This window comes from Debaryomyces hansenii, assembly GCF_000006445.2.
Source record: "Debaryomyces hansenii CBS767 chromosome E complete sequence".
Lineage (NCBI taxonomy): Eukaryota > Fungi > Ascomycota > Pichiomycetes > Serinales > Debaryomycetaceae > Debaryomyces > Debaryomyces hansenii.
In genome coordinates, this window is record NC_006047.2 from 640,001 (window position 1) to 661,493 (window position 21,493).

General features: G+C 38.2%; 16 protein-coding genes and 1 non-coding gene across 17 annotated transcripts; 9 read left to right on the top strand and 8 right to left on the bottom strand. All coding sequences in view use genetic code 12, as the record gives it.

Moving 5' to 3' along the window:
- Window positions 1-24: 24 nt before the first annotated feature.
- On the top strand, window positions 25-1,281 carry DEHA2E08074g (DEHA2E08074p; the record flags this gene model as incomplete). Its single annotated transcript, XM_459660.1, has 1 exon — window positions 25-1,281. One exon carries the CDS (start codon window positions 25-27, stop codon window positions 1,279-1,281), a length of 1,257 nt encoding a protein of 418 aa, XP_459660.2.
- Window positions 1,282-1,303: 22 nt separating this feature from the next.
- Window positions 1,304-1,957, bottom strand: DEHA2E08096g (DEHA2E08096p; the record flags this gene model as incomplete). Its single annotated transcript, XM_459661.1, has 1 exon — window positions 1,304-1,957. One exon carries the CDS (start codon window positions 1,955-1,957, stop codon window positions 1,304-1,306), a length of 654 nt encoding a protein of 217 aa, XP_459661.1.
- An 87-nt stretch (window positions 1,958-2,044) lies between these two features.
- On the bottom strand, window positions 2,045-3,109 carry DEHA2E08118g (DEHA2E08118p; the record flags this gene model as incomplete). The annotated part of the gene is made up of 1 exon (XM_002770396.1): window positions 2,045-3,109. One exon carries the CDS (start codon window positions 3,107-3,109, stop codon window positions 2,045-2,047), a length of 1,065 nt encoding a protein of 354 aa, XP_002770442.1.
- A 213-nt stretch (window positions 3,110-3,322) lies between these two features.
- Window positions 3,323-4,432, bottom strand: DEHA2E08140g (DEHA2E08140p; the record flags this gene model as incomplete). Its single annotated transcript, XM_002770397.1, has 1 exon — window positions 3,323-4,432. The coding sequence occupies one exon, from the start codon at window positions 4,430-4,432 to the stop codon at window positions 3,323-3,325; it is 1,110 nt and encodes a 369-aa protein (XP_002770443.1).
- Window positions 4,433-4,877: 445 nt separating this feature from the next.
- Window positions 4,878-5,045, top strand: DEHA2E08162g (DEHA2E08162p; the record flags this gene model as incomplete). Its single annotated transcript, XM_459663.1, has 1 exon — window positions 4,878-5,045. The coding sequence occupies one exon, from the start codon at window positions 4,878-4,880 to the stop codon at window positions 5,043-5,045; it is 168 nt and encodes a 55-aa protein (XP_459663.2).
- Window positions 5,046-5,570: 525 nt separating this feature from the next.
- On the bottom strand, window positions 5,571-6,812 carry DEHA2E08184g (DEHA2E08184p; the record flags this gene model as incomplete). The annotated part of the gene is made up of 1 exon (XM_002770398.1): window positions 5,571-6,812. The coding sequence occupies one exon, from the start codon at window positions 6,810-6,812 to the stop codon at window positions 5,571-5,573; it is 1,242 nt and encodes a 413-aa protein (XP_002770444.1).
- A 271-nt stretch (window positions 6,813-7,083) lies between these two features.
- Window positions 7,084-8,172, bottom strand: DEHA2E08206g (DEHA2E08206p; the record flags this gene model as incomplete). The annotated part of the gene is made up of 1 exon (XM_459665.1): window positions 7,084-8,172. One exon carries the CDS (start codon window positions 8,170-8,172, stop codon window positions 7,084-7,086), a length of 1,089 nt encoding a protein of 362 aa, XP_459665.2.
- A 317-nt stretch (window positions 8,173-8,489) lies between these two features.
- DEHA2E08228g (DEHA2E08228p) lies at window positions 8,490-9,389 on the top strand (the record flags this gene model as incomplete). The annotated part of the gene is made up of 1 exon (XM_459666.1): window positions 8,490-9,389. One exon carries the CDS (start codon window positions 8,490-8,492, stop codon window positions 9,387-9,389), a length of 900 nt encoding a protein of 299 aa, XP_459666.1.
- Window positions 9,390-9,566: 177 nt separating this feature from the next.
- On the top strand, window positions 9,567-11,108 carry DEHA2E08250g (DEHA2E08250p; the record flags this gene model as incomplete). Its single annotated transcript, XM_459667.1, has 1 exon — window positions 9,567-11,108. One exon carries the CDS (start codon window positions 9,567-9,569, stop codon window positions 11,106-11,108), a length of 1,542 nt encoding a protein of 513 aa, XP_459667.2.
- A 265-nt stretch (window positions 11,109-11,373) lies between these two features.
- On the top strand, window positions 11,374-11,445 carry DEHA2E08272r. The gene has a single exon. It is a non-coding gene; the product is annotated as a tRNA-Gln (tRNA).
- Window positions 11,446-11,532: 87 nt separating this feature from the next.
- DEHA2E08294g (DEHA2E08294p) lies at window positions 11,533-12,798 on the top strand (the record flags this gene model as incomplete). Its single annotated transcript, XM_459668.1, has 1 exon — window positions 11,533-12,798. The coding sequence occupies one exon, from the start codon at window positions 11,533-11,535 to the stop codon at window positions 12,796-12,798; it is 1,266 nt and encodes a 421-aa protein (XP_459668.2).
- Window positions 12,799-13,080: 282 nt separating this feature from the next.
- DEHA2E08316g (DEHA2E08316p) lies at window positions 13,081-14,106 on the top strand (the record flags this gene model as incomplete). Its single annotated transcript, XM_459669.1, has 1 exon — window positions 13,081-14,106. The coding sequence occupies one exon, from the start codon at window positions 13,081-13,083 to the stop codon at window positions 14,104-14,106; it is 1,026 nt and encodes a 341-aa protein (XP_459669.1).
- Window positions 14,107-14,633: 527 nt separating this feature from the next.
- Window positions 14,634-15,071, top strand: DEHA2E08338g (40S ribosomal protein S23; the record flags this gene model as incomplete). The annotated part of the gene is made up of 1 exon (XM_459670.1): window positions 14,634-15,071. The coding sequence occupies one exon, from the start codon at window positions 14,634-14,636 to the stop codon at window positions 15,069-15,071; it is 438 nt and encodes a 145-aa protein (XP_459670.1).
- A 305-nt stretch (window positions 15,072-15,376) lies between these two features.
- DEHA2E08360g (DEHA2E08360p) lies at window positions 15,377-16,591 on the bottom strand (the record flags this gene model as incomplete). The annotated part of the gene is made up of 1 exon (XM_459671.1): window positions 15,377-16,591. The coding sequence occupies one exon, from the start codon at window positions 16,589-16,591 to the stop codon at window positions 15,377-15,379; it is 1,215 nt and encodes a 404-aa protein (XP_459671.2).
- A 614-nt stretch (window positions 16,592-17,205) lies between these two features.
- DEHA2E08382g (DEHA2E08382p) lies at window positions 17,206-18,183 on the top strand (the record flags this gene model as incomplete). Its single annotated transcript, XM_459672.1, has 1 exon — window positions 17,206-18,183. One exon carries the CDS (start codon window positions 17,206-17,208, stop codon window positions 18,181-18,183), a length of 978 nt encoding a protein of 325 aa, XP_459672.2.
- A 2,629-nt stretch (window positions 18,184-20,812) lies between these two features.
- Window positions 20,813-20,926, bottom strand: DEHA2E08404g (DEHA2E08404p; the record flags this gene model as incomplete). Its single annotated transcript, XM_459673.1, has 1 exon — window positions 20,813-20,926. The coding sequence occupies one exon, from the start codon at window positions 20,924-20,926 to the stop codon at window positions 20,813-20,815; it is 114 nt and encodes a 37-aa protein (XP_459673.1).
- A 20-nt stretch (window positions 20,927-20,946) lies between these two features.
- On the bottom strand, window positions 20,947-21,120 carry DEHA2E08426g (DEHA2E08426p; the record flags this gene model as incomplete). Its single annotated transcript, XM_002770399.1, has 1 exon — window positions 20,947-21,120. One exon carries the CDS (start codon window positions 21,118-21,120, stop codon window positions 20,947-20,949), a length of 174 nt encoding a protein of 57 aa, XP_002770445.1.
- Between the last annotated feature and the right edge of the window lie 373 nt (window positions 21,121-21,493).

Below are 21,493 nucleotides of genomic sequence, written 5' to 3' on the forward strand. Positions count from 1 at the left end.
TGATTTAAATAGCAATTCAGGAGTATGGCAAAGAGAAGACAAAAGACCAGAACCCATAAGAAGGTATCTGAGGAAGAATTAGCCAAGATACCTAGATCTATGGTTATTAGATTGGGATCATCATTGAGAAATCATTCATTAAGTCAGTTAGTCAAGGATTTCAGAAACATCATGCAGCCACATACGGCCATTAATTTAAGGGAGAGAAAATCAAATAAGTTGAAGGATTTCATTGTCATGGCTGGGCCTTTAGGTGTTTCAGACTTATTTATTTTCAACCAGTCTGAGGAAACTGGAAGTATATCATTGAGAATTGGAAAAATGCCTAGAGGACCAACTTTGCAATTCAGAGTTAACAACTATTCGTTGATTAAGGATGTCAGCAGAATATTAAAACATCCAAAGTCGGTAGGAAAAGATTCTCCAGAATTCTTGAACCCACCGTTACTTGTTTTGAATGGGTTTCTGAACAAGTTGAATGAAGTTGAAAACCACGAGAAATTATTAATTACTGTATTTCAGAATATGTTTCCCCCAATTCAACCACAACTGACGAAAGTGTCGTCTATTAAGAGGGTTTTGATGGTGAACAAGAACGCAGAAACAGGGGAAATAGATTTAAGACATTATGCTATAGATACAAAATTGGTTGACGGAAGTCGTAATGTCAAGAAATTACTTAACTCGCATCATAACTTAAAGAAATCTTTACCTAACCTATCGGCAAACAGTGATGTTTCTGATTTGTTATTGGACCCATATTCTGTTGGTGGCATAACTTCGGATTCCGAAGTCGAAGACGATGCTATTGTAGAAATTAAAAATAGCGAAGATGCAAATGTTCTTAAGAAGAAGACGGCATCAGAAGAAAAAGAAACTGCTAATCCTCAAACTAGAAAGAGAGCCATTAAGCTTACAGAACTTGGTCCTCGTATAAATATGACATTAATGAAGATCGAAGAGAATTTAACCGGGTCGTCAAAGACACTTTACCACGCTAATATCAACAAATCTGAAGCCGAACAAAACGAATTAAACAGAAAGCATGAATTGAGACAAAAGCAGAAGGCTGAAAGAAGAGCCAAACAGCAAGCTAATGTCGATGCGAAGGAAGAGACGAAGAAGGCTAAGAAAGAAAGAAGAAAAGCAAGACAAAACGGCGAAGAACCAGAACAAGGTGAAGACGAACCAATGACTGAAAGCGATAGCGATAGTGATGCACCAGAGATCAAAGCAGAAGATTACGAGAATGACAGCGATTTATATAGTGACGTTGAGTAATTATGATCAAATTATATACATTTTATTTAGATATTTCTTCAATATCTTCGATTAATTCTTTTATCGCCCGTTGTAGATTTATAATCTTTATAGAGATAGCCAAACTATTACCGAAAAAGTTTTGTGATTGCCTTAGCTGATACGGAACCAATCCACCAAATTGAGTAATAGGATCTTTCAATTTAGGTTCTTGGGATTCTATTTCATTTATATCGTCAGATTCTTTTTCTGTCTCAATTTCGTTGGTTTTTCTATTCTTCAACGTCGATTGAGCAGCATCTTCTTCGTTTATATTGTCTACTTTTGGTTTTTCATTCCTAGTTTTCTGCTCTTTCAATAGATCTACCAATTCAAACTTATCACTAACTTTTATTTTCTTGCAAGCCCCATATGGCCTGAAGTCAAAGGAATCAGCCCCATATTTTTTGCTTAGGGAACCATTATTGTAATTTGCTCGACTCAAATTAAGGAATCCATTTATGTAGTTCAATCTGTTCTCATTAGTTAATCTCTCATAGGAGTCAATTAAGCCTAGTAATCTAATAGTTTTATCATCTATAGGGGACAACGACGTCTCAGACTTTGATATCAACTTAAAGCCTTCATCAGAAGGTTCCTCGTACTTTATAGATATGTCTTCAAATATAGATGTAATCTTATCAATTGAATTGGACATTTAGCTGATAAAGAATCTAGTGAAGATCATATTACTGTTTCGCAGAAATATCAACTTTTTTTATTCTAATTAAAAATATATACTTAGCTAATGCCTATATATTTCCTTCAATCTAAGGAATTCATCCTTTGGCAATATACTATTAAATCCAAATTCTTCATTGATAGTCTTGGAATGAATCAATTTCACCTCTTCTTCAGATCTTTCCTTTTCTTGCATAAGATTACCTTGGGTAAAAACACTGTTAATTAGTTCTTCTTCTCCAAAAGTTTTATTCTTATAGACAGTAGGCTGACAGTATATAATCTGTGCTAAATCATGAAGAATGTTTGCTGTTAGTCCCCACACATCATTAATCTTTTGGTCCGTGTCTGAATCACGTCTCGTACCAAGACGTCCCCATGTAGATAAATCTCTCTTGGGCATAGATTTTGCCTTCTCCTTCATGGACGGATTGTCTTCAGGTTCCTCTTCTGATGACATGGATGTATCACTAACTTCACGCAACCAATGGATCTCATGCTCGTTTTCATGAGCAAACGTATAGGAGCGTAAATTCCATGGTATGCCACCCCATTCGATCTTGAAAAACTGTCTCTTAATACATTCCCTAGATGGTGATTTTGTCGAAGGATACAAAAAGTCTTTCAAAGGACACGAGAATATGCTCGAGCTTTCATCCGGATTCAAGTTCAATTTTAAATTTCCAAAAAGTTCCTGTTCGTGTTCACTCGATAAGTTCATAAACCCTATACACGGCTTGACAGCCAGGAATGTTCTAGATAAGTAACATGGAAGTAAATTCAAATGATCGATCTTGAACCCATAATGTTTCATGAGCTTTTCATTGTTAGCCTCTAACCCGATTTCCTCCTCCATTTCTCTTCTAGCCACCTGCCATTCAGTTTCAAGCCCACTATCAGCCTTTCCACCTGGCAATGATATATGGCCCGGAAAACTCCTTAATTTAGAAGATCTTTTCGTCAAGATGACTCTTAATTCCCCCATATTACCCAAAAAGAGCAATACAAAGACAGCTGATCTCCTTGCAACGGGAACTTTGTGCCAAATCGAATGCAGAGGACACAGGATATTAGGAGGTTGGTACGTCCTGACGTTTATTAGGAACAACTCTTCGGAGGTGACTGGCATTATGGAAAACTGTTAAAAAGTATGGGGTTATTCTACTAGAAGGACGAATAAATCCCTGTATACAAAATAGACGTCATTCGCAAGCGAATAAGATCAACACTTAACAGATCTACAGTATTAAATCAAGATTAATAGTAAATAATAACTTATTAAATTCCTCTATAAAATATAAAATCAAGCATTCTAATATACAAACGACGCAGCAACAATTCTCTAATCTCTTTCTAAGATGACTGGGAATTCGTTGACATCGGCATTTTCATAAATGATTCTGTATGTAGCTTCGAATAATGGGAATTCATTCGATAAGTTGTAGTTGGTTAACAATTCGTGGACTTCCTTGGCAGTTAAGATACCTTGAGAAGATTGACCCTTTAAGACAATCTTTTCGGCTTCCCAAGCGTCAACGTTGTTTTCAATCATGTATCTAGCAACCTTGACATTTCTACCACCGGAACAAGTGGTGATTAAGTCAGCGACACCGGCAGATTCCTCAGTGAAAGTAGTGGATTCTGGAGCTGGACCCTTGACACCGAACTTTTGGTAGTAAGAGGCAAAGTGGATGATTTCTCTGATACCGATTCTCATGATAGCGGCCTTAGCGTTGTCACCCCAGCCGGCACCGATAACGAAACCAACAGCACAGGCAACAACATTCTTCAAAGCACCAGCGAAAGAAGCACCTATGATGTCATTGATGACTCTGACATGGAAGTAGGTTCTGTGGAATAATTGCTTTAAGACGTATTCGTCGATATCTCTACCCTTACCTCTGAAATCTTCTGGAATGTTGTAGGCAATGGTGGTTTCAGACCATCTTTCTCTGGCAACTTCGTTGGCAATGTTGGCACCAGATAAGACACCACAGTGGACACCTAAAGTATCGTTGATAGATTGCGATAACAACTTACAACCTTCTGGGCCAACTTCCAAACCCTTCAAACAGGAGATGGCTCTGGCAGATGGCTTGACATGGCCAACCAATTGCTTACACACTCTTGGTAAGAATTGATGTGGAATGTTGAAAATTAATAAGTCTGCATCCTTGACAGTGTCAACAACGTCTGGGTTTGCAACCAAGTTTTCCGGCAACTTGACTTCTGGCAAGTACTTAACGTTTTCGTGTTTGGTGTTGATGATTTCAGTCAACTTTTGTCCGTCAACTTCTTCTTCAAAAACCCACATGTTCACTTGCTTTTCGAACACTTCTGGTTTTTCAGCCGTGTTTTCAGATACGATCTTAGCAACAGCAGTACCCCAGTTACCGGATCCAATGATGGCAACTCTGAATGGTTTTTCAATATTAAATGGTGTAGAAGTCATATTTGTTTTATTTTAAGATTGATTCTTAGTGTAATTGTTTAAAGAATGAATAATTCCATCGTAATGAAGGCCAAATCCGTCATATTTATACCTGAAAAATATATTCTTGATCAATTAATCCGAATGTCTAATGATGTCATCATTGAGTCAGCTGCTGAACACTGTTCGAGAGGTCGGAAAAGCCCCCGCATCTCTAAATATATTTTTCTGCTTGATTGTTCTACAGTTTTCTCCCATTTCCACATAGTTAAAAGCCCAACAATCCCAAGAAATGCTATTGCTTCCTGCGGTAGTCATTTAGTCGGAAGTGACCTCCTGCGACTCATTTCAGTTTCTTTTTGCGTTTCTATTACACCTAGGTTATGTCATCATTTTGCTTTCGGACTCTTACGAAACGGTAGGGGGAAATCGTTACGAAGCCCGGTGATAGTGATCTGGAAAAGAAATGTTTTGTAATTTTCGGAGTACACTGAACGGCGTATGTGATTTGCTAGGCCTAGAGGAGGGAATTGAGTCAGTAGCAGCTATAAAAGAGCAATACGAACGCAAATTGGAAGCAAATAAGCGATTGGGTACAAAGGGAGTCTGTGAGGGTTACTGTAATTACCACTAGATGGTAATTACATGGACAGAGAAATCGGGACCGATACGGTACAATGACGGAACAACTAAGTCCGAAATGGAAAAAATCGGGAGTCGCATGCTCGTGTGATGTCATTGTGACGGAGTTGGACATGACAGACACGAGTTCGAGTCTACCAGGCGTCGGTGCGACATTGTGAGGGGATAAAGGTTGGTTTATGGCCGATGTAGTTATTTGGGTGCAAACAGTAGAACTAGACTTGTGAGGGAGCGAGAAGAGGCGATAGAAAGAGCGATTGAAAGGAGAGAAAGTGAGTAGAAAATAATGGAGAGGTTGTGAAATAATAATCGGTGATAAGGACTGAAAGGAATGAATAATGGGAAGAATAATGGATCAATAGCGGAAGGAATAGCGGAATGGGAGAACCAAAACTTCTGTGTTTGAAAAGGAATTTAAAGAGAGGGTCGGGGTAAGGATAAAATGCCTATGTATGTTCTACATGGTTCTACGTGGATATAATAATGTAATCGCACCCGCGAAAATATATTGTCCATATTAATTAAAATCGTCATCGTGCTTGTAGTCGTCGTATACTTCTTGCCATTCGTCCGACATGATATTATTTCTAGGATGTTTAGGTGGCATTCTTTGAGGGCCTCCCATCACCGGGAAGGGTGCGTCCTCCGTCATGTCAAGCCAATCATCATCTTCCATCCAATCAGATGTCTTGACCTGGTTCCCAGTCACAATCTGCGCTGCCTGGAATGGACTCACATCTCCTTCAATCGAACCTTTTTTAATGTGTGCTAACGGGTCGGGCAAGTGCAGTGTTTGTGGCTCCTGGGTGGGCATGTCGTCTTGCGACATGGGGATATGGTTTGTGTATTGGTCGTACTGCGATACTGGCACTGGGGTCGGTGTCTGCGACGTGACAACTTCGGGGTTATCCCTGATGTCTTCGCCTGATTGTTTACTCACCAACTTGTCTCCTTCGGCCGACAATTCCACTGATCGATTCGAAATTGAGCTCATTAGCTTCAAGAAATTCGAGTTTTGGAATTTAGCATTCGTTTCGGCGTTTTCGCCTTTAAGCATCGACTCTTGCACCTGTTTTGCCGTTTTGGCAAACTGTTCCTTTTCGAACTCATTTCCATCCATTTGCACTTCTGCCGTCTGCTCGTTGCTCATATTCTCGTGCTGTAATTCTCTCTCCATCTGGTCGAACTGCGCATCGAAAATCTGGTTCTCTTCTTCCATCTTATGCATCTCTTTATGCTCAGGTACATTTCCTCTAGTCTGGTATAACGAATTCGATAAATTTGTCCTCATGTTCATCCGGAATCCCCCCATCTGATGCTGTGGTTGATATGCTACGTTATTCTGTGCTGGATGTTGTGATGTCTGGTTCATAAACTGCTGGTGCCAATCATTCTGTACCTTTCCATTCTGTATATTCCCAGCCTGGTGTCTTGGCTGTTGATTTATACTCATTTTTGAAAAATCTTGTACCCATCCTTGTTGAGGGTGATGCTGACTATGCTGAGCCTGGTTATGCTGGCGATGATGCTGATGAAATTGTTGATGAACAGGCTCTGGCTGATACTGATTAAATGCCTGCCCATTACTAAACTGCTGGAAGTCTTGGTTTAGTCTCTGGTCCACTATTGCTTGGTTTCTGAATCCATTTCCCTGTTGGGGTTGATTTCTAATAATCTCATTCTGTAATGTATTGTCCCTTTGGGTATGCTTCGATAAATTTTGTAGCGCGTTGGATGGTCCACAGTTGGCCGCATCCATATTTACTATTATCAATGTCTTTTTCCAATGAAAATGTCCTTTTGGTGATGAAAAGATGTTGATTTTATATGTCTATATTATATCCTCGGGCATTTTGTCAAGTCATTTCCCCCCTCTTTTTTTTATCGGGGTTTTGTGTAACATTTTAATTTTACTATGGCCTCTGATCTTAACTACTGAATTATGGTTCTATAGGATAAGATACCGATGATGGTTTTGATTCATGTCATTAATTATCATAAATTTTCACAAGAGAGTTATCAGAACTATTTTAGAGCTTTATATAGTTGTCATTTTCGAATAATTCGTCGTAGGCCTTGCCGAGGAACTCATGAACGTTCGAGGTTTGCATGGATCTGCCATATTTAGCGAAGGCTTTAGAAGCCGCAAGTCTCACTGTAGATGATGCCGCAAAACATGCTAACAAGTTCAGATCTTCAGACGATAATTTGTCTTTTTTTGATGTTGGATCCCATAATCCGTCGTTGTAGTTATTAGACCAGTTTACAAAGGTTGCAATGGCTCCTGTTAGGGTATCGCCTTGACCACCCACTCGTCTATTTGACCCCTCAAGTTCGTTGATAAGATACTCACCGTCGCGAACCATGATTTCCTTGAAGTTCTTTTGGATAACGGTAACGTTTCCTAACTTTTGCGACAAGTTAATTGAGGACTCTATTAAGTTGGAGACATCTGTTTCGTTGATGGAAAACTTGACGTTCAATTTTTTTGCAAGTCTGTCAAATTCTACCACGTTGGGGGTAATGATTGCCTTGGAGTAATTCTTCACGAGCAGCGGGTCGATCGACAACAAGTACAACGCATCTGCATCCAAGATCATGGGTTTATTCATCACTTTGAGCTGCTCAATGATTTTGACAAGTGTCTTCAACATCAACGGGTCTCTGCCGAACCCCGGCCCGATCACAACTATATCAATTCTCTCCAACAACCCAACGATCTTCGGCAATATTACATCTTCAATGATCTCATCCAACTGGCGTTGGTCCTTGACCACCACATCTTCTACCGTCAACCTGAGCAATGCATCCACTTCACTCTTCGATAAATGTTCCTTCATTTCTGGGCTCTGGAGCTCATACAAATATGGGTGCACCATCAAGTCTGGCGAATACAGCTTCAACACCGGAGATGCCATCTTCTCGCATATAATATGGCTCAAATCCGCTCCTAATAATGCAGACGAGTGACTAGCGAAGAATGGTGCTCCGGTATAGTCTTCGCTACCCCCAATGACTGCTATTTTGCCCGATTGTCCCTTGTGGAAATTGGGTGCCAAAGGCTGGATAATTGTCCGGCATAATTGTAGCAATTCCTTCTGAGTCTTATTTTTCAACATATGAGCTAATTTCTTCAATCAAACGGTCTTAATACGGTTTACTGATGTAAAATTCCCAGATTTGAACCTATATATCCTGTTTCCGCTAGTGTTTAGGCGAAATTCTATACTATAAGCTGCTATTAAATGGTCAGTTCGGATTATGTAAATGGTCCACATATTACGTAATATAAGCAATTAAGGCCCGGACAAATGATATATAAATCAATATAAATGAACCTGATTCTGAATTATAAAAGAAATACATCGTTATATTTGCTTTAATTATTATCAATTGTTGTTAGTAATCATAGAGAATAATTATTCAGTAAAAAAATATGTCATTTACTCGTCAATTAACTAAGAATTTAACTAGTTTTAAGGTATTAGCACCATTCGCTGCTGCGGTGGGAAGCGTCGGAATAGCATACCAATATTCAACATCTTCTATTATGAATGAAACAGGAAAGACTTTCACTGGTAATGACGAATGGATTGACTTGAAGTTAGCTAAGAGTTGGGATACCACTCATAACACTAAACATTTTGTTTTCGAGTTGGCCAACCAGGATGATGTTTCCGGATTGATCAATGCTTCGTGTTTATTAACCAAGTTTGTTACACCAAAGGGTAACAATGTTATCAGACCATACACTCCAATTTCTGATGTTGATGGTAAGGGTTCTATTGAATTTGTCATCAAGAAGTACGATGGAGGTAAGATGTCTAGCCACATCCATGACTTGAAGCCAAACGACACTTTGGCATTCAAGGGACCAGTTGTCAAGTGGAAGTGGGAACCAAATCAATACAAGTCGATTGCTTTGATCGGTGGTGGTACCGGTATCACTCCATTGTACCAATTGATGCACGAAATTACCAAGAACCCTGAAGACAAGACCAAGGTCAACTTATTCTACGGTAACCTTACCGAAAAAGATATTTTGATTAAGAAAGAATTAGATACTATTGCTGAAAAGCACAAGGACCAAGTCAACGTTGTTTATTTCCTCGACAAGGCTCCTGAAAACTGGAACGGCGAAACCGGTTACATTTCTAAGGAATTCTTACAATCTAAATTGCCAGGTCCAGGTAAGGACAACAAGGTTTTCGTCTGTGGTCCACCGGGCTTGTACAAGGCTCTTTCTGGTCCTAAGAAGTCTCCAACTGACCAAGGTGAAGTTGAAGGTGCCTTAGCTGACTTAGGTTACACCAAGGAAAATGTCTTCAAGTTCTAGAGATGTTAGAGATAGATAAGTAGGATTTGATATATTACTATATATTAAAAGTTTTAGTTAAACCTGACCAGTTAATGTTGTAGTTATAAATTATTATATCTGATTTTTTCGCTTTCGCTTTATTTATCAAAGAAGTAAACGCATAAATATTTGTTCAATGTATGTACAAATTACATGATGCAATCAACCAGGACTTTAAGAATTGCAGTTGAAGGGTGCTGTCATGGAGAGTTGGACAAAATATATCAAGCTCTACCCGATAAGCTTGACCTTTTGCTCATATGTGGTGATTTTCAAGCAATCAGAAATATGGTAGATTTAAAAACTATGTCGGTTCCAGAAAAATATAAGAAATTGGGAGATTTCCATGATTACTATTCAGGGGTAAAGGTTGCTCCTGTGCTAACAATATTTATTGGAGGTAATCATGAAAGCTCTTCCTATTTGAAGGAATTGAAATATGGTGGATGGGTAGCCCCTAATATATATTACCTTGGTGAGTTTGGGTGTGTTTGGTTCAAGGGCCTACAAATTGGTGGAATCAGTGGTATTTATAATCAAAGATCTTTCTATGACTCTATTAGAAGTGATAATAAGGACGAAAAGTTACCATATAATCCACATACTATTCGTTCCATATATCAAGTGAAAGCGAAGAATTATTTAAAGATGTATTTAATGGACCACCACAGATTAGATATAGTATTGAGTCATGATTGGCCCCAGCATATTGAGAAGAAGGGCAATTTGGGAAAGTTGCTTAAAGAAAAACACTTTTTCAAAGCCGACATCAATAATGGTACCTTGGGCAGTCCATTGAATAATGTATTGCTAGATCGCCTAAAGCCTAGGTATTGGTTCGCATCACATCTTCATGTTAGGTTCCAAGCATTAGTGAAACATTCCGCTAAAAGAAGCAACAATGAGGTCTCTGATTCAGTATCGAAGAAAAGCAAATCCAATATCGATGAGCTGAACGATAATAAACAAAATAATGAGAAGATTGAATTAGAGATGGACGATGATACAGATACCAATAAGCTAGAATTAAATATGGATGAAGTGGAAAATAATGAAGCAATAAAGCTCGATATGGATGACAATCTGAGCAATGAAGAAACGAAACTTGGCATTGATAATAGGCTGAATACTGAAGAGATCAAATTGAATATGGACGATTTCGATCTGACACCTTCGACATCCGACCAACTACAACCGAAAGTAGATAATGAAGTACTTGAAACTCACTTTCTTGCACTCGATAAGTGTTTACCTCGAAGAAAGTTTCTTGAGATTATGGAGATAGAAGTACCTGATGAAAATATCAGCCATCCGTCTTATAGTCAAGATAATAAGGCATCTTTAGATTTGAAGACGCAGCAACCACTGCTTTATTATGACAAGAGATCCATTGCGATTAATAAAGTCATCGAATCGTTCATTGACGGTAATTTAAAGATATGGAACTCTATTCACCAAGGCGATTTCTACAATTTTATACACAAGCAATTTGACTTGCACAACGAATTAAGGGATGAGATTGATTTTGAATTAAATAAATTAAGCAATTTGCCCAGCGATGCGTTGCAGATAGATCCAAACTCGTTCCAGGTCATTGCACCTACCAGCAACGGAGAAAGGATTCCATTGAAGTATTGGGAAAACAACCAGACTACAGAATACTGTTCAAAATTTCAAGTACCTTATAATAAGCTATAGATAAATACACTAGACCCGACATTGTGGATCCTCAAGATTAGCATTGATAGTCGACTCGACTTAAGCATAAATTAATACATACTAATACATATTTCATATATATGTATTTAAATCAAACTGATAATCCCCTGAAACTAACCTTTGAATGTCGAGATCTGACAACTAGAGGAGTGTAGACCTCATAGAACATGGTTTAATATTTCCTAGTATACTGACAAATTCTATATTGTATATTGATTTGAGTTCCCTTTTAATTCAACTATTCGGTTGTATAGTGTAGTGGTTATCACTTTCGGTTTTGATCCGGACAACCCCGGTTCGAATCCGGGTACGACCTATTTTTTTTCAACATCTATCTTATCATAGATCAGAGTTTTAAGCATCAAGATACTATTATTACGCCAAAAGGATTGGTACCGTAGAAATGAACATTGAAACACATATTGCGCAATTCTTGAAGGAGAATAATTACCCAGAAACGTTAAAGGCATTTGAACGAGAATATGGGAAACCATTCTCTGTTTCACCTAATGAATCATTGCAGAGTATAATTGAAGACAGATATAATTACAAAGCACTAAACGCTCAAACTAAAGATTTGGAATTGAGTACACCTCTTAATGACGAATTGAATGCTATTCTAAATAATCAGGTTAATGAATGGGCAGTACCATACCCAAAGGATCCCAAATTAGTAACTGATTCAATTGATGGTCTTGTCATCTCATCTTGCTTGGTATTCAACGAAAATACCCCAATTCTATTCCTTGGTACTTCAAAGACAAAACTATATGTAATCAACTTACTGTCGAATGAAGTTCTTCTAGAATCGACCGGTTTTATTGGAAAGTGTGTTATCAAAAATATAACCATTGCATCCGACAATAAGCTAGTGCTCCTGGGTATGAACGGAAAACTACATTTATGTGAATACAGCTACGGAGAAACATTTGAAATAAAATCAATTGATGAACTACAGGCCCATCCCAGACTTATTGTCGATACCAAGAGTATCCAGTTCAACAACGACACCTACGTGTTCACTCTAGGATGGGATTTCACCTTGAAGGTCTTCACTGTCCGAGACAGATTTACTCCTATCACCCAGTACAAACTATCTACCCAAGGAACCAGCTTCGATGTCACTGTATTTGCCGATAAGATCACTCTCGTGGTCGGTCTCAACGAAACTACTTTGTTGAGTGTGTTCCACCTCATCGAAACCGACTTAGTGCTACTGTACAAAATCTCGCTCAACGATGCCCAATTTACCCTATCAACATTTTCTCCTCGCTGTATATCGATACAATCACTCCCTCTGGGGGTCCCATTAATTGCTGTGGCAACTTCTCATGAACCATATATGAGATTAATAATAGTTCCACTAAAAGATTCCACGGCTAAGGGTTCCGTTCCGATAGAGCGAGATCAAATCTTGAAAAATTTATCCACCCTCTCTCCTCAAGATAAATATTCCCAACCCATAATCCGTTGGAAGCTGTCTTCGAACCTGAAGAACAATGGTGTTTGGGTTGTGGGTGAGGATGGAACCATCAGAGGTATCGACCTCATACAAGAAAGGGTAATTACAAACTACCAAAAACATGATGGAAGAATAAAGTCCTTTACCCTAGCTGGTGATAGACTCATAACCTGTGGAACGGATAAGCTTGTGTATCAATGGGTATAATTGGGGCTTCACGTGTATACCAACCGATAGCGCGCTTCCATCGTTGTATTATGTGGGGACACTAGACCTCGGAGAAAGATGGAACATTGATAAGATGTATGAGGGGGTTTTAGAATACCTCGGTAAAAACGAGCCAATTTTATAAATATCATTAAATGTGCCTTTTTAGTTTTCATAGACATAATACAAATTCCATAAATCATCTGCGGAGTGCTTGCTAATATTGAATATATTTGTAATAGATTTTCACTGTATTATAGAAATTGCATAGAATAAAGCACTATGTCACTTACTCCACTTGAAAAAGCTGCTAGTGGTGCGTTAGCATCAGCATTCGCTAATAGTTTGGTCTATCCATTAGATCTCAGTAAGACGTTGATTCAGACACAAGTGAAGAAACATGATAAGGAAGTCCTCGGGGGCGAACCATCGACGCCAGAAGACAGTCAAACATTGAAAAACACCAAGGACGGTGAAGTAAAGTACAAGAATACCCTCGATGTTTTGCGCAAGATCTATGCTAAGAAGGGAGTTTTAGGATGGTATCACGGGCTTGCGTCGTCAATATTAGGGACCACAGCGCAAAACTTTTCGTACTTCTACTGGTACACGATTGTCAAACGTGTTTACGCTAATCTTTACAAGCATATACCCAACCACAAGCCTACCACTGCCACCGAGTTGTTCTTGGGTGCTTTGGCCGCGTGTATATCACAACTTTTCACAATGCCAATCGGGGTTATCACCACGCAACAGCAGACTGATAAGACCCACAAGAACTTGTACCAATTGTTCAGGGAAATCTTGGATCAGGACGGTATCTGTGGATTGTGGAGAGGTTTAAGGGTATCGATGGTTTTGTGTATCAACCCATCAATTACCTACGGATCGTACGAAAGATTGAAGCAGATCTTGTATAACAGCAAGGAGTTCTTGGGACCATTGGAAAGTTTCTCCATTGGGGTTTTGGCCAAGTCCATGGCCACGATAGTGACGCAGCCATTGATCGTATCGAAGGCCATGTTACAAAAGAAGGCGCACAAGAAACAAACACCTACTGGTGACAAGGAAGCGTATGGAAACGAAGAGGAAGATGATGAAGAAGACATCAAATTCGATGCCTTCACGCATGCGTTGGCCCACTTGTGGAAAACTGAAAAATTCAGAGGCTTATACAAGGGCGTAGCTCCACAGTTGCTAAAGGGTGTTTTCGTACAAGGTTTATTGTTCATGTTCAAGGACCAAATCGACTTGTTTTTCTTGTTCTTGTTGAAGCTAATCAAGACCAAAAAGATAATCTCCCGTTAGTTTTGCATCTTTTTTTACGCTATTTATTGGAACACAAAGTTATTATGTAGAGCAAATAATTGTGTAGTTTGTGCTTAGAATCGACATTTCTGATATTCTACATTATTACACCACAACCGTTGATATACAACCTGTAGTTAATATTTCCTCTACTTGGCTATTTCGCTACTTCCAGCTAATGGATCCGGCTACTTCGATATGTTGCAGTATTCACTACCATGATTTCGCTCTTCGGAAGTATCCCCCGCAATCCATCGGATAATTGCCCGGCCTATCATACACTTCCGTCGCACTCGCAGCGACATATCCGGGCTTTTACCCTATATATCATATGATTTGAGACTGCTAAAATCACCTGATTGATTTTGCGTGCGAAACTCAGAGAAATTTTTTTCAGTCGTTGATACTCTCACTCCCATTCTGTCCCATAGTATGGATGGGAGCCTAACAATTCTGGTGAAAAATTATATGAATTTGAAGTATTCTTACACTTGTTGAATCTTAGTCACTAATAAGAATAATTAATCATGGGTAATAGTAAACCAAGAGGTCTTAACTCTGCTAGAAAATTAAGAGTTCACCGTCGTAACAACAGATGGGCTGATCAAGCTTATAAGTCTAGATTATTAGGTACAGCTTTCAAGTCTTCTCCATTCGGTGGTTCTTCCCACGCCAAGGGTATTGTCTTAGAAAAGATCGGTATTGAATCCAAGCAACCAAACTCTGCTATTAGAAAGTGTGTCAGAGTCCAATTAATCAAAAACGGTAAGAGAGTCACTGCTTTCGTTCCAAATGATGGTTGTTTAAACTTCGTCGATGAAAATGACGAAGTCTTATTAGCCGGTTTCGGTAGAAGAGGTAAGGCTAAGGGTGATATTCCAGGTGTTAGATTCAAGGTTGTTAAAGTTTCTGGTGTCTCTTTATTAGCTTTATGGAAGGAAAAGAAAGAAAAGCCAAGATCATAGATTAACCCACGCAGTTATTACGAAACAGGAGGGCTGTTCATAGGTTTCTTGTTTATTTTGAATATAAAATACTGTATAATTGTCCAGTGCTATGGTTTTATAATTTAAATTTATGTGTATATTGATAAAATACCTGACTCTAGGTTAATGCATACATTTGTGATAAAAAAAGATGTAGAAGGTCCTTGGTGGTTACAACACCAATGGCGTATGTTGCACGTATTGGCTAAATGAGGTAAGCGAAATGGTTCTACATTATGAATGTGGCATTGAACTAAATTGAATTGAGTTATATGTAAATGTAATTAAATGGTCAAGTTCCTTCCTTCAATGGAAGGCCCTGACTTTTTAGATGACTTCTTTTTGAAGTTCATCAGAGTTAATTTCTGGTTGATTCTCTTGAATCTTTCATCGTTGTTACCATTGGAGTTTAATTGCTGTCTTCTTAACAAGCTTGGATCGACCTTTGGTGCGATCTTATAAGCAGTGGTTCTAGCAGCTGGAATGGCTGCTCTCTTTCTTCTCTCAGCACTTTCTTCGTATAAAGACTTAGCTTCCTTTGGTTTACTACGACGTGCTGATGATAACTGGTTGGTGAATCTGTTCTTATTGTATTCGTTGAATTGGATGGTACGATCCTTGTATGAGTCTGATTTGTTTAAAATAGGTCTGGTCCAATCCCCAATTAATCTGTCTACCACCTTCTTTAAGTTGGCTTCTGTTCTCTTCGATCTTTGATAGTATACCAAAACCTTTCCTATGCCTGATGCAATCAAATGGTCTGTCTTAATAGGCAAAACGGTCAACGAGTGAATTAATTCTTTTTGAATTTGATACGCAGGCATTGATGCATCGGGTAATGGCTCTAACCATAATCTAACTGCCTCCAATAAGTTGTTATCCAAGATGGAAATAGCTAAGTCAGCCTTGGACAAAATATCCACCACTTCATTCAACAATTTCAATTTTTCAGTGGCAATCTGTCCCTGCGAATTCTTTTCCACGTCCAAGTTGGCGGCCTTGATCATTTGGTCTTTCAAAAAATCAATTCTGTCATCTTGCATTCTCTCTAAATCGTCCTCATCGGCCCTACGACGTCTTGACGTCTTACTCTTGATCGCAGATTCCATCTTTTCTTCCAAAAGCCTTCTCTTTCTTGCTTGTGGGTCTTCATTACTATAATCCATGCCTCCATATTCTGGATTTTCTCCCATTGGAACGAATCCCTGTTCATCTCTTTCATTTTTAAATTCATCGTATTTTTTGGCCTTTCTAACGTTTTTCTTCATGGTCACTTCCCTATTATTTTCCTCGTCCCCTGTTATCTTGTGTGCTTGTATAGAGTAAATGTTTTCATCTGCATCGTCTTCGACCTCGTCATTGTTGTTGTCTTCGTTTTCATTCACCGCCAACTCATTTGATCCCCCCTGTGATTGTGGTTCCGCGGAATCACTAAAAAATTGTCTGGCCTCTTCCTCCCTGTCGTTATACAAAGCGGTTTCTCCCTCTTTGTCTGACATATTGCTATATATTATACGGTAAATAAATGGTTACTATTCACTAGTGTATGTAATTTGAGTCTGCTCTTTTCGATAGCTTGGATGTCGCGACATTTCCCTCACATGTGTGCGACATTTGACCTACCATGAAATGTCGTATTCCTCTTACTTACAAACTTACATTCCTTGGTGTATCTGAAATCCTATTTTCTTTGAATTAAGCATTCGTATTATCCATTGAATAGTATGTCTGTCCTATTTTATGGTTCTAAATCCTTATCAAAATTTAAATTTTTACAGTCTATAGAATTAACTACTACTAATTATTGCAACTTTCTATAATTGTGAGATTAATACTACAAAAATCATTACAAGTTGGATTTCATAAATTGTAATATTATTAGGTATAAACAAGATATCTGACATAGTACCACCCATATATACCGTATACCTTAATAAAACACGAATCTATGACCTATATAGTGGATAATTTGCAACTATTTTATACGGAACCATGGTCGTGCAAGGCTCAAAAGAATGCTGGAAAAAACCACGACAGTTGGCATTTAATCATAACGATACCTTCGGTATTGCTAGAAGAGTCACTATTAAATATAATTGGGACGTGATACAGGATGTCTCAATATATTGGAAAGACTATTTCTTTGATTTCTAACAAAGGACTTCGTTATGTTGGGTTGTTAGATAACATTAATGCAGACGATGCTACAGTTGCGTTAAAATCGGTTAGATCATTTGGTACAGAAGGTAGAATGGCTGCTAGTGGTAATGCAAACCTTGAAGTTCATCCAGGAACCGATGTGTATGATTATGTTGTTTTCAGAGGGTCCGATGTTAAGGATTTAACTGTTTTGGATACTCCTATTGATCAGGTGAAGCCAGAGCCTTATACACAAGCTCCGGCACCAGGTGGGTACCCAGCATACCAACAACAGCCGCAAACTCAAACACAACAAAAGCCGCAAAAAGCACCAGCTCCTAGCACGACTTCAGCTGCTCCGGCAAAAGCTGCGTCAGCTCCAACTCAAACATCAGCACCTAAACAAAGGGCCCAAAAACCTTCTGAGACCCAGACTCAACCACAGGCTCCAACCCCATCGCAAACGCAACAACAACTGCAACCGCAAGCTACTCCAACTTCTGCTCGTACAGAGGAAACAGGAAAGGAGGAAAATGCATCGCCAGCCCAACCAAGACCGCAAGAACACCCGCAATCTGGCTTACAAAAGAACGTTTCGAAAGTATCTAATGTGCCAGAGACCGCATTTGACTTTGAATCTGCAAACGCAAAGTTTTCAAGGGACATAGATTCGGAAAAAGACGCTGAACAGCCAATGTATAATAAACAATCGTCATTCTTTGACAACATTTCGTCCTCTGCAGATGAAAAGAATACTATGAGGTGGGCAGAAGAAAAGAATCTTAATTTAGATACTTTTGGTGAATCTTCAGTCAACAATAGGGGTAGAGGCAGAGGCAGAGGCAGAGGTAACTGGAGAGGTGGCAGAGGTAATTGGAGAGGTGGCAGAGGCAGAGGTAGAGGTGGTAATAGAAGTAATAATGATTATAACAGTAAGCCTGAATGGGCCTAAGTTATCTGATGCTTAGCTTTTTATGTCAACCAAATAAATGATCTAATTTATTATTACAATCGATTAATATGTAATTATATCCGAATAACTTCCCCAATAAGTAGTTTCTTTTCTATTTCATTATCTTCGTCCTCAATAGTTACTAATTTATCATTGTAGCCTGTGATTGAGCTAAGAGAACTGTAGATTTGATTTATCAAAACTTGTCTAATATATCTGGCTGCTAGAAGGATTGGGTTTTTCGTTTTAAATTGATCCTCCGAATATATATGTGATCGGGTTGAATTGACTTCAAATATATGTAATATAGGAATATCATCTAGTTTGTCTAATTCTGAATTTGTTTCATTGTTCTTCATTAAAGCTTGTACATCAGGAATTGAGGATAATATTGCATTATTTAGATCTGAATTGATTAAAACCTCCTCCATGAAACCAAATCTTACAATACATCGGTAATGTCCTGGAATTTTCATTGATCCAATTAAAACCCTTTCACTATCAGGTACGTTGGGGGTTGGCAAAATCCTAACCGAACAGAAAATAAAAATAGACGGAATTGATGCAAAAGATGAAATCAATTTGCCATATATCTGAGGTACCGTATTTGGGGATTGAAGTATATGAATAGATGATTCACAATACATTATTCCGACTCCTTGATGTCGTTGCAAGTTCGTGGAGCCGAATTTTGAATTAACTTTCAATTCATTATTGCTTGAATTAAGCATCTTTGGAAGTTCAATGCCATATTCTATTACTTCTCCACCTAGGTCCATCCAACTATTATCATTACTTCTATGGCTTAAATCAACAGTTTTATTTTCTGGGACCTTCTTAAATGAAGGATATAAGTTGTCAATTCTTATTCTTGTATTGAATTTTTGTTCGATTGCCTTTGACCTAGCCCATCTCCAGAATGAAAAGAATATGAAGAAAATACTAGCCATCATTATCGGAAACCAAGCACCATGCATTACTTTCTTTAGATTTGAAATAATCAAAACTGCCTCTAAGGGTACGAATATCAATATAAAACAAATTGGAATGATGATATTCCAATTATATACATAAATCATACAAATTGAAATCAAGGTGCTTGTTACAGTTAAATCAAGAGCAATACCCAAGCCATATGCGGCTGTAACATTACTGCTAGTTTTAAAACCTGCAGTGGTAACGCAAACCCCTATCATCAATATCCAATTAATACTTGGAATATAAACTTTACCATGTCAATTTTTGGAGACATGTAATATTTTAAGCGTTGGAAAACAGTCCAAATTAATTAACTGAGAAATTATACTGAAAACGCCTAGAATTAGAGCTTGACTGGCAATTATTGTGCTTAATGTTGCGAGAACAAATATTATCCAAAAGATACCGTTATTGTCGCCGCCAGGAATAGACAAAAAAAAAGGATTCCTTACATCTTCCGGGTGTTCAATAAGATAAGCACCTTGTCCAAGATACGATGTAATCAAAATTGGATAAACAAAAAATGTTAAGGCAAGTTGAATTGGAAGTCTCCCGAAGTGTCCTATATCAGCAAACATAGCTTCAGTCCCTGTTATAGACAACATAGCTCCTCCGACTGCATCAATGCCAACCTTTCGCAACAAAGCGATTGCGTAGTATGGAGATAATGCTCGGAAGATTTGAGGATGGTAATGGACAATGTTAAATATTCCGCAGATGAATAAGCTTATTAACCAAAGAAAAATAATGGGTGCAAAAATAAAAGATATCTTGTAAGAACCAAATTGTTGTATGACAAATAAAAACACCAAAACCACTTCAGAAACGACAAGGACACTATCAAAGGAAGGTTTTGCTATTTGAATTCCGGCAATTGCGCTTAGAACTGATGTTGTAGGTGTTAACAATCCATCAGATAGAACTAATGCACAACCTATAAAACAACAGAATAGGATTAACTTTGCAATAAACTTAAGTAACTGTGGATTATTCTTAACATTTGATGAAGATCCAAGAAGATTATTTGAGTCCAAAATAAAGCTTTTAGATGTTTCTTGTCTAGACAATAGTTCTAAATCAGAAGTTTCAGTTGTTCCTGGAATAGTTACCCCCTTCGGACCAATTTTCAATGCTCTGGCAATCTTTGCGTAAATAGCTACCTGGCCACCCTCACCGTTGTTAGGACCGATAAATAATACTATTAGCACGTATTTCAAGATAACAATAAATGTGAAAACATAAAAAATCAATGATATTGCACCATAGATATCGCTTTGGTGTGGTGGCGAATTTGCATACTCGATTGAATTTAAAACATACAAAGGCGAAGTTGCAAGATCCCCATATATTCCACCTAATGAAGTGAAACTTAAAAAAAGAACGTTTCTCCACGATTGCAGCCTCGTCTTTGAATCATTGGATTCAAGAGTTTGGGATTCCTCATCAGCTAAGTTAAGGTTTATGTCTCCATTGTTGGATGAACGAGAATTGATTGAGATGGAATCTGCGTCAACAGAACCATGCTGAATCTCTAAATTTCTATTACGCATTTATGTTGGTCAACTGAAATATTTCCAAAAAAGAGTAGATCAGTTACAGTATTTATACACCATTTACTCACATATACCCACATGTATTTCTACATGTAAGCCTACGAATATTGGACATTAATGATAAATCCCTCACTATTGAAGTAGAATTTGATAGGGGGAGTTTTAACGTCTGATAGCGTATTTTGTCCAATATTCAATAAAACTGAAGTCATTGATTCAAAGAATAAGCCCTTTATTTCGCCTTCAAAATTTTGTTATTTACAGTACCGGGATAGCAGAAAATACCGTATTGACGGACGATAGCTTGCAGCTTGGAACGAGATTTTTGATTGGTATTAGCGATCTTGTATCGTATTGGCCTATTTACGACAATAAATTCACATTCGTTCAGATAATACAATGACATTGGCACAGCCCCTCGTACTGAAAGTCTAGGGAGTGAAATTTCCGAATTCAAACACTCGATTTTCAAATTCCCTCATGTTAGGGTTGGGCTGCGAATTGAATTGCAGCAAAATTCTCGCAGTCCAAATAAATCGCTCAAAATATTGACCTAATCAACTTGCCATTATGTTTTTATCACTGGCAAATTCAGAAGGTATTCATTAATACGGTCTTATGCCATTCGAATATACGCGAGAGATTATATGACCACGTTGTCGTGTAGTATGTATAAGCGTGGATGACGTAGTGTAGGAATCTAAGAATGGAAGTATTCGAACTACTATAATTTACGTATCAGTATTCATGTATCAAATTAATTCTAATATATTTGTATG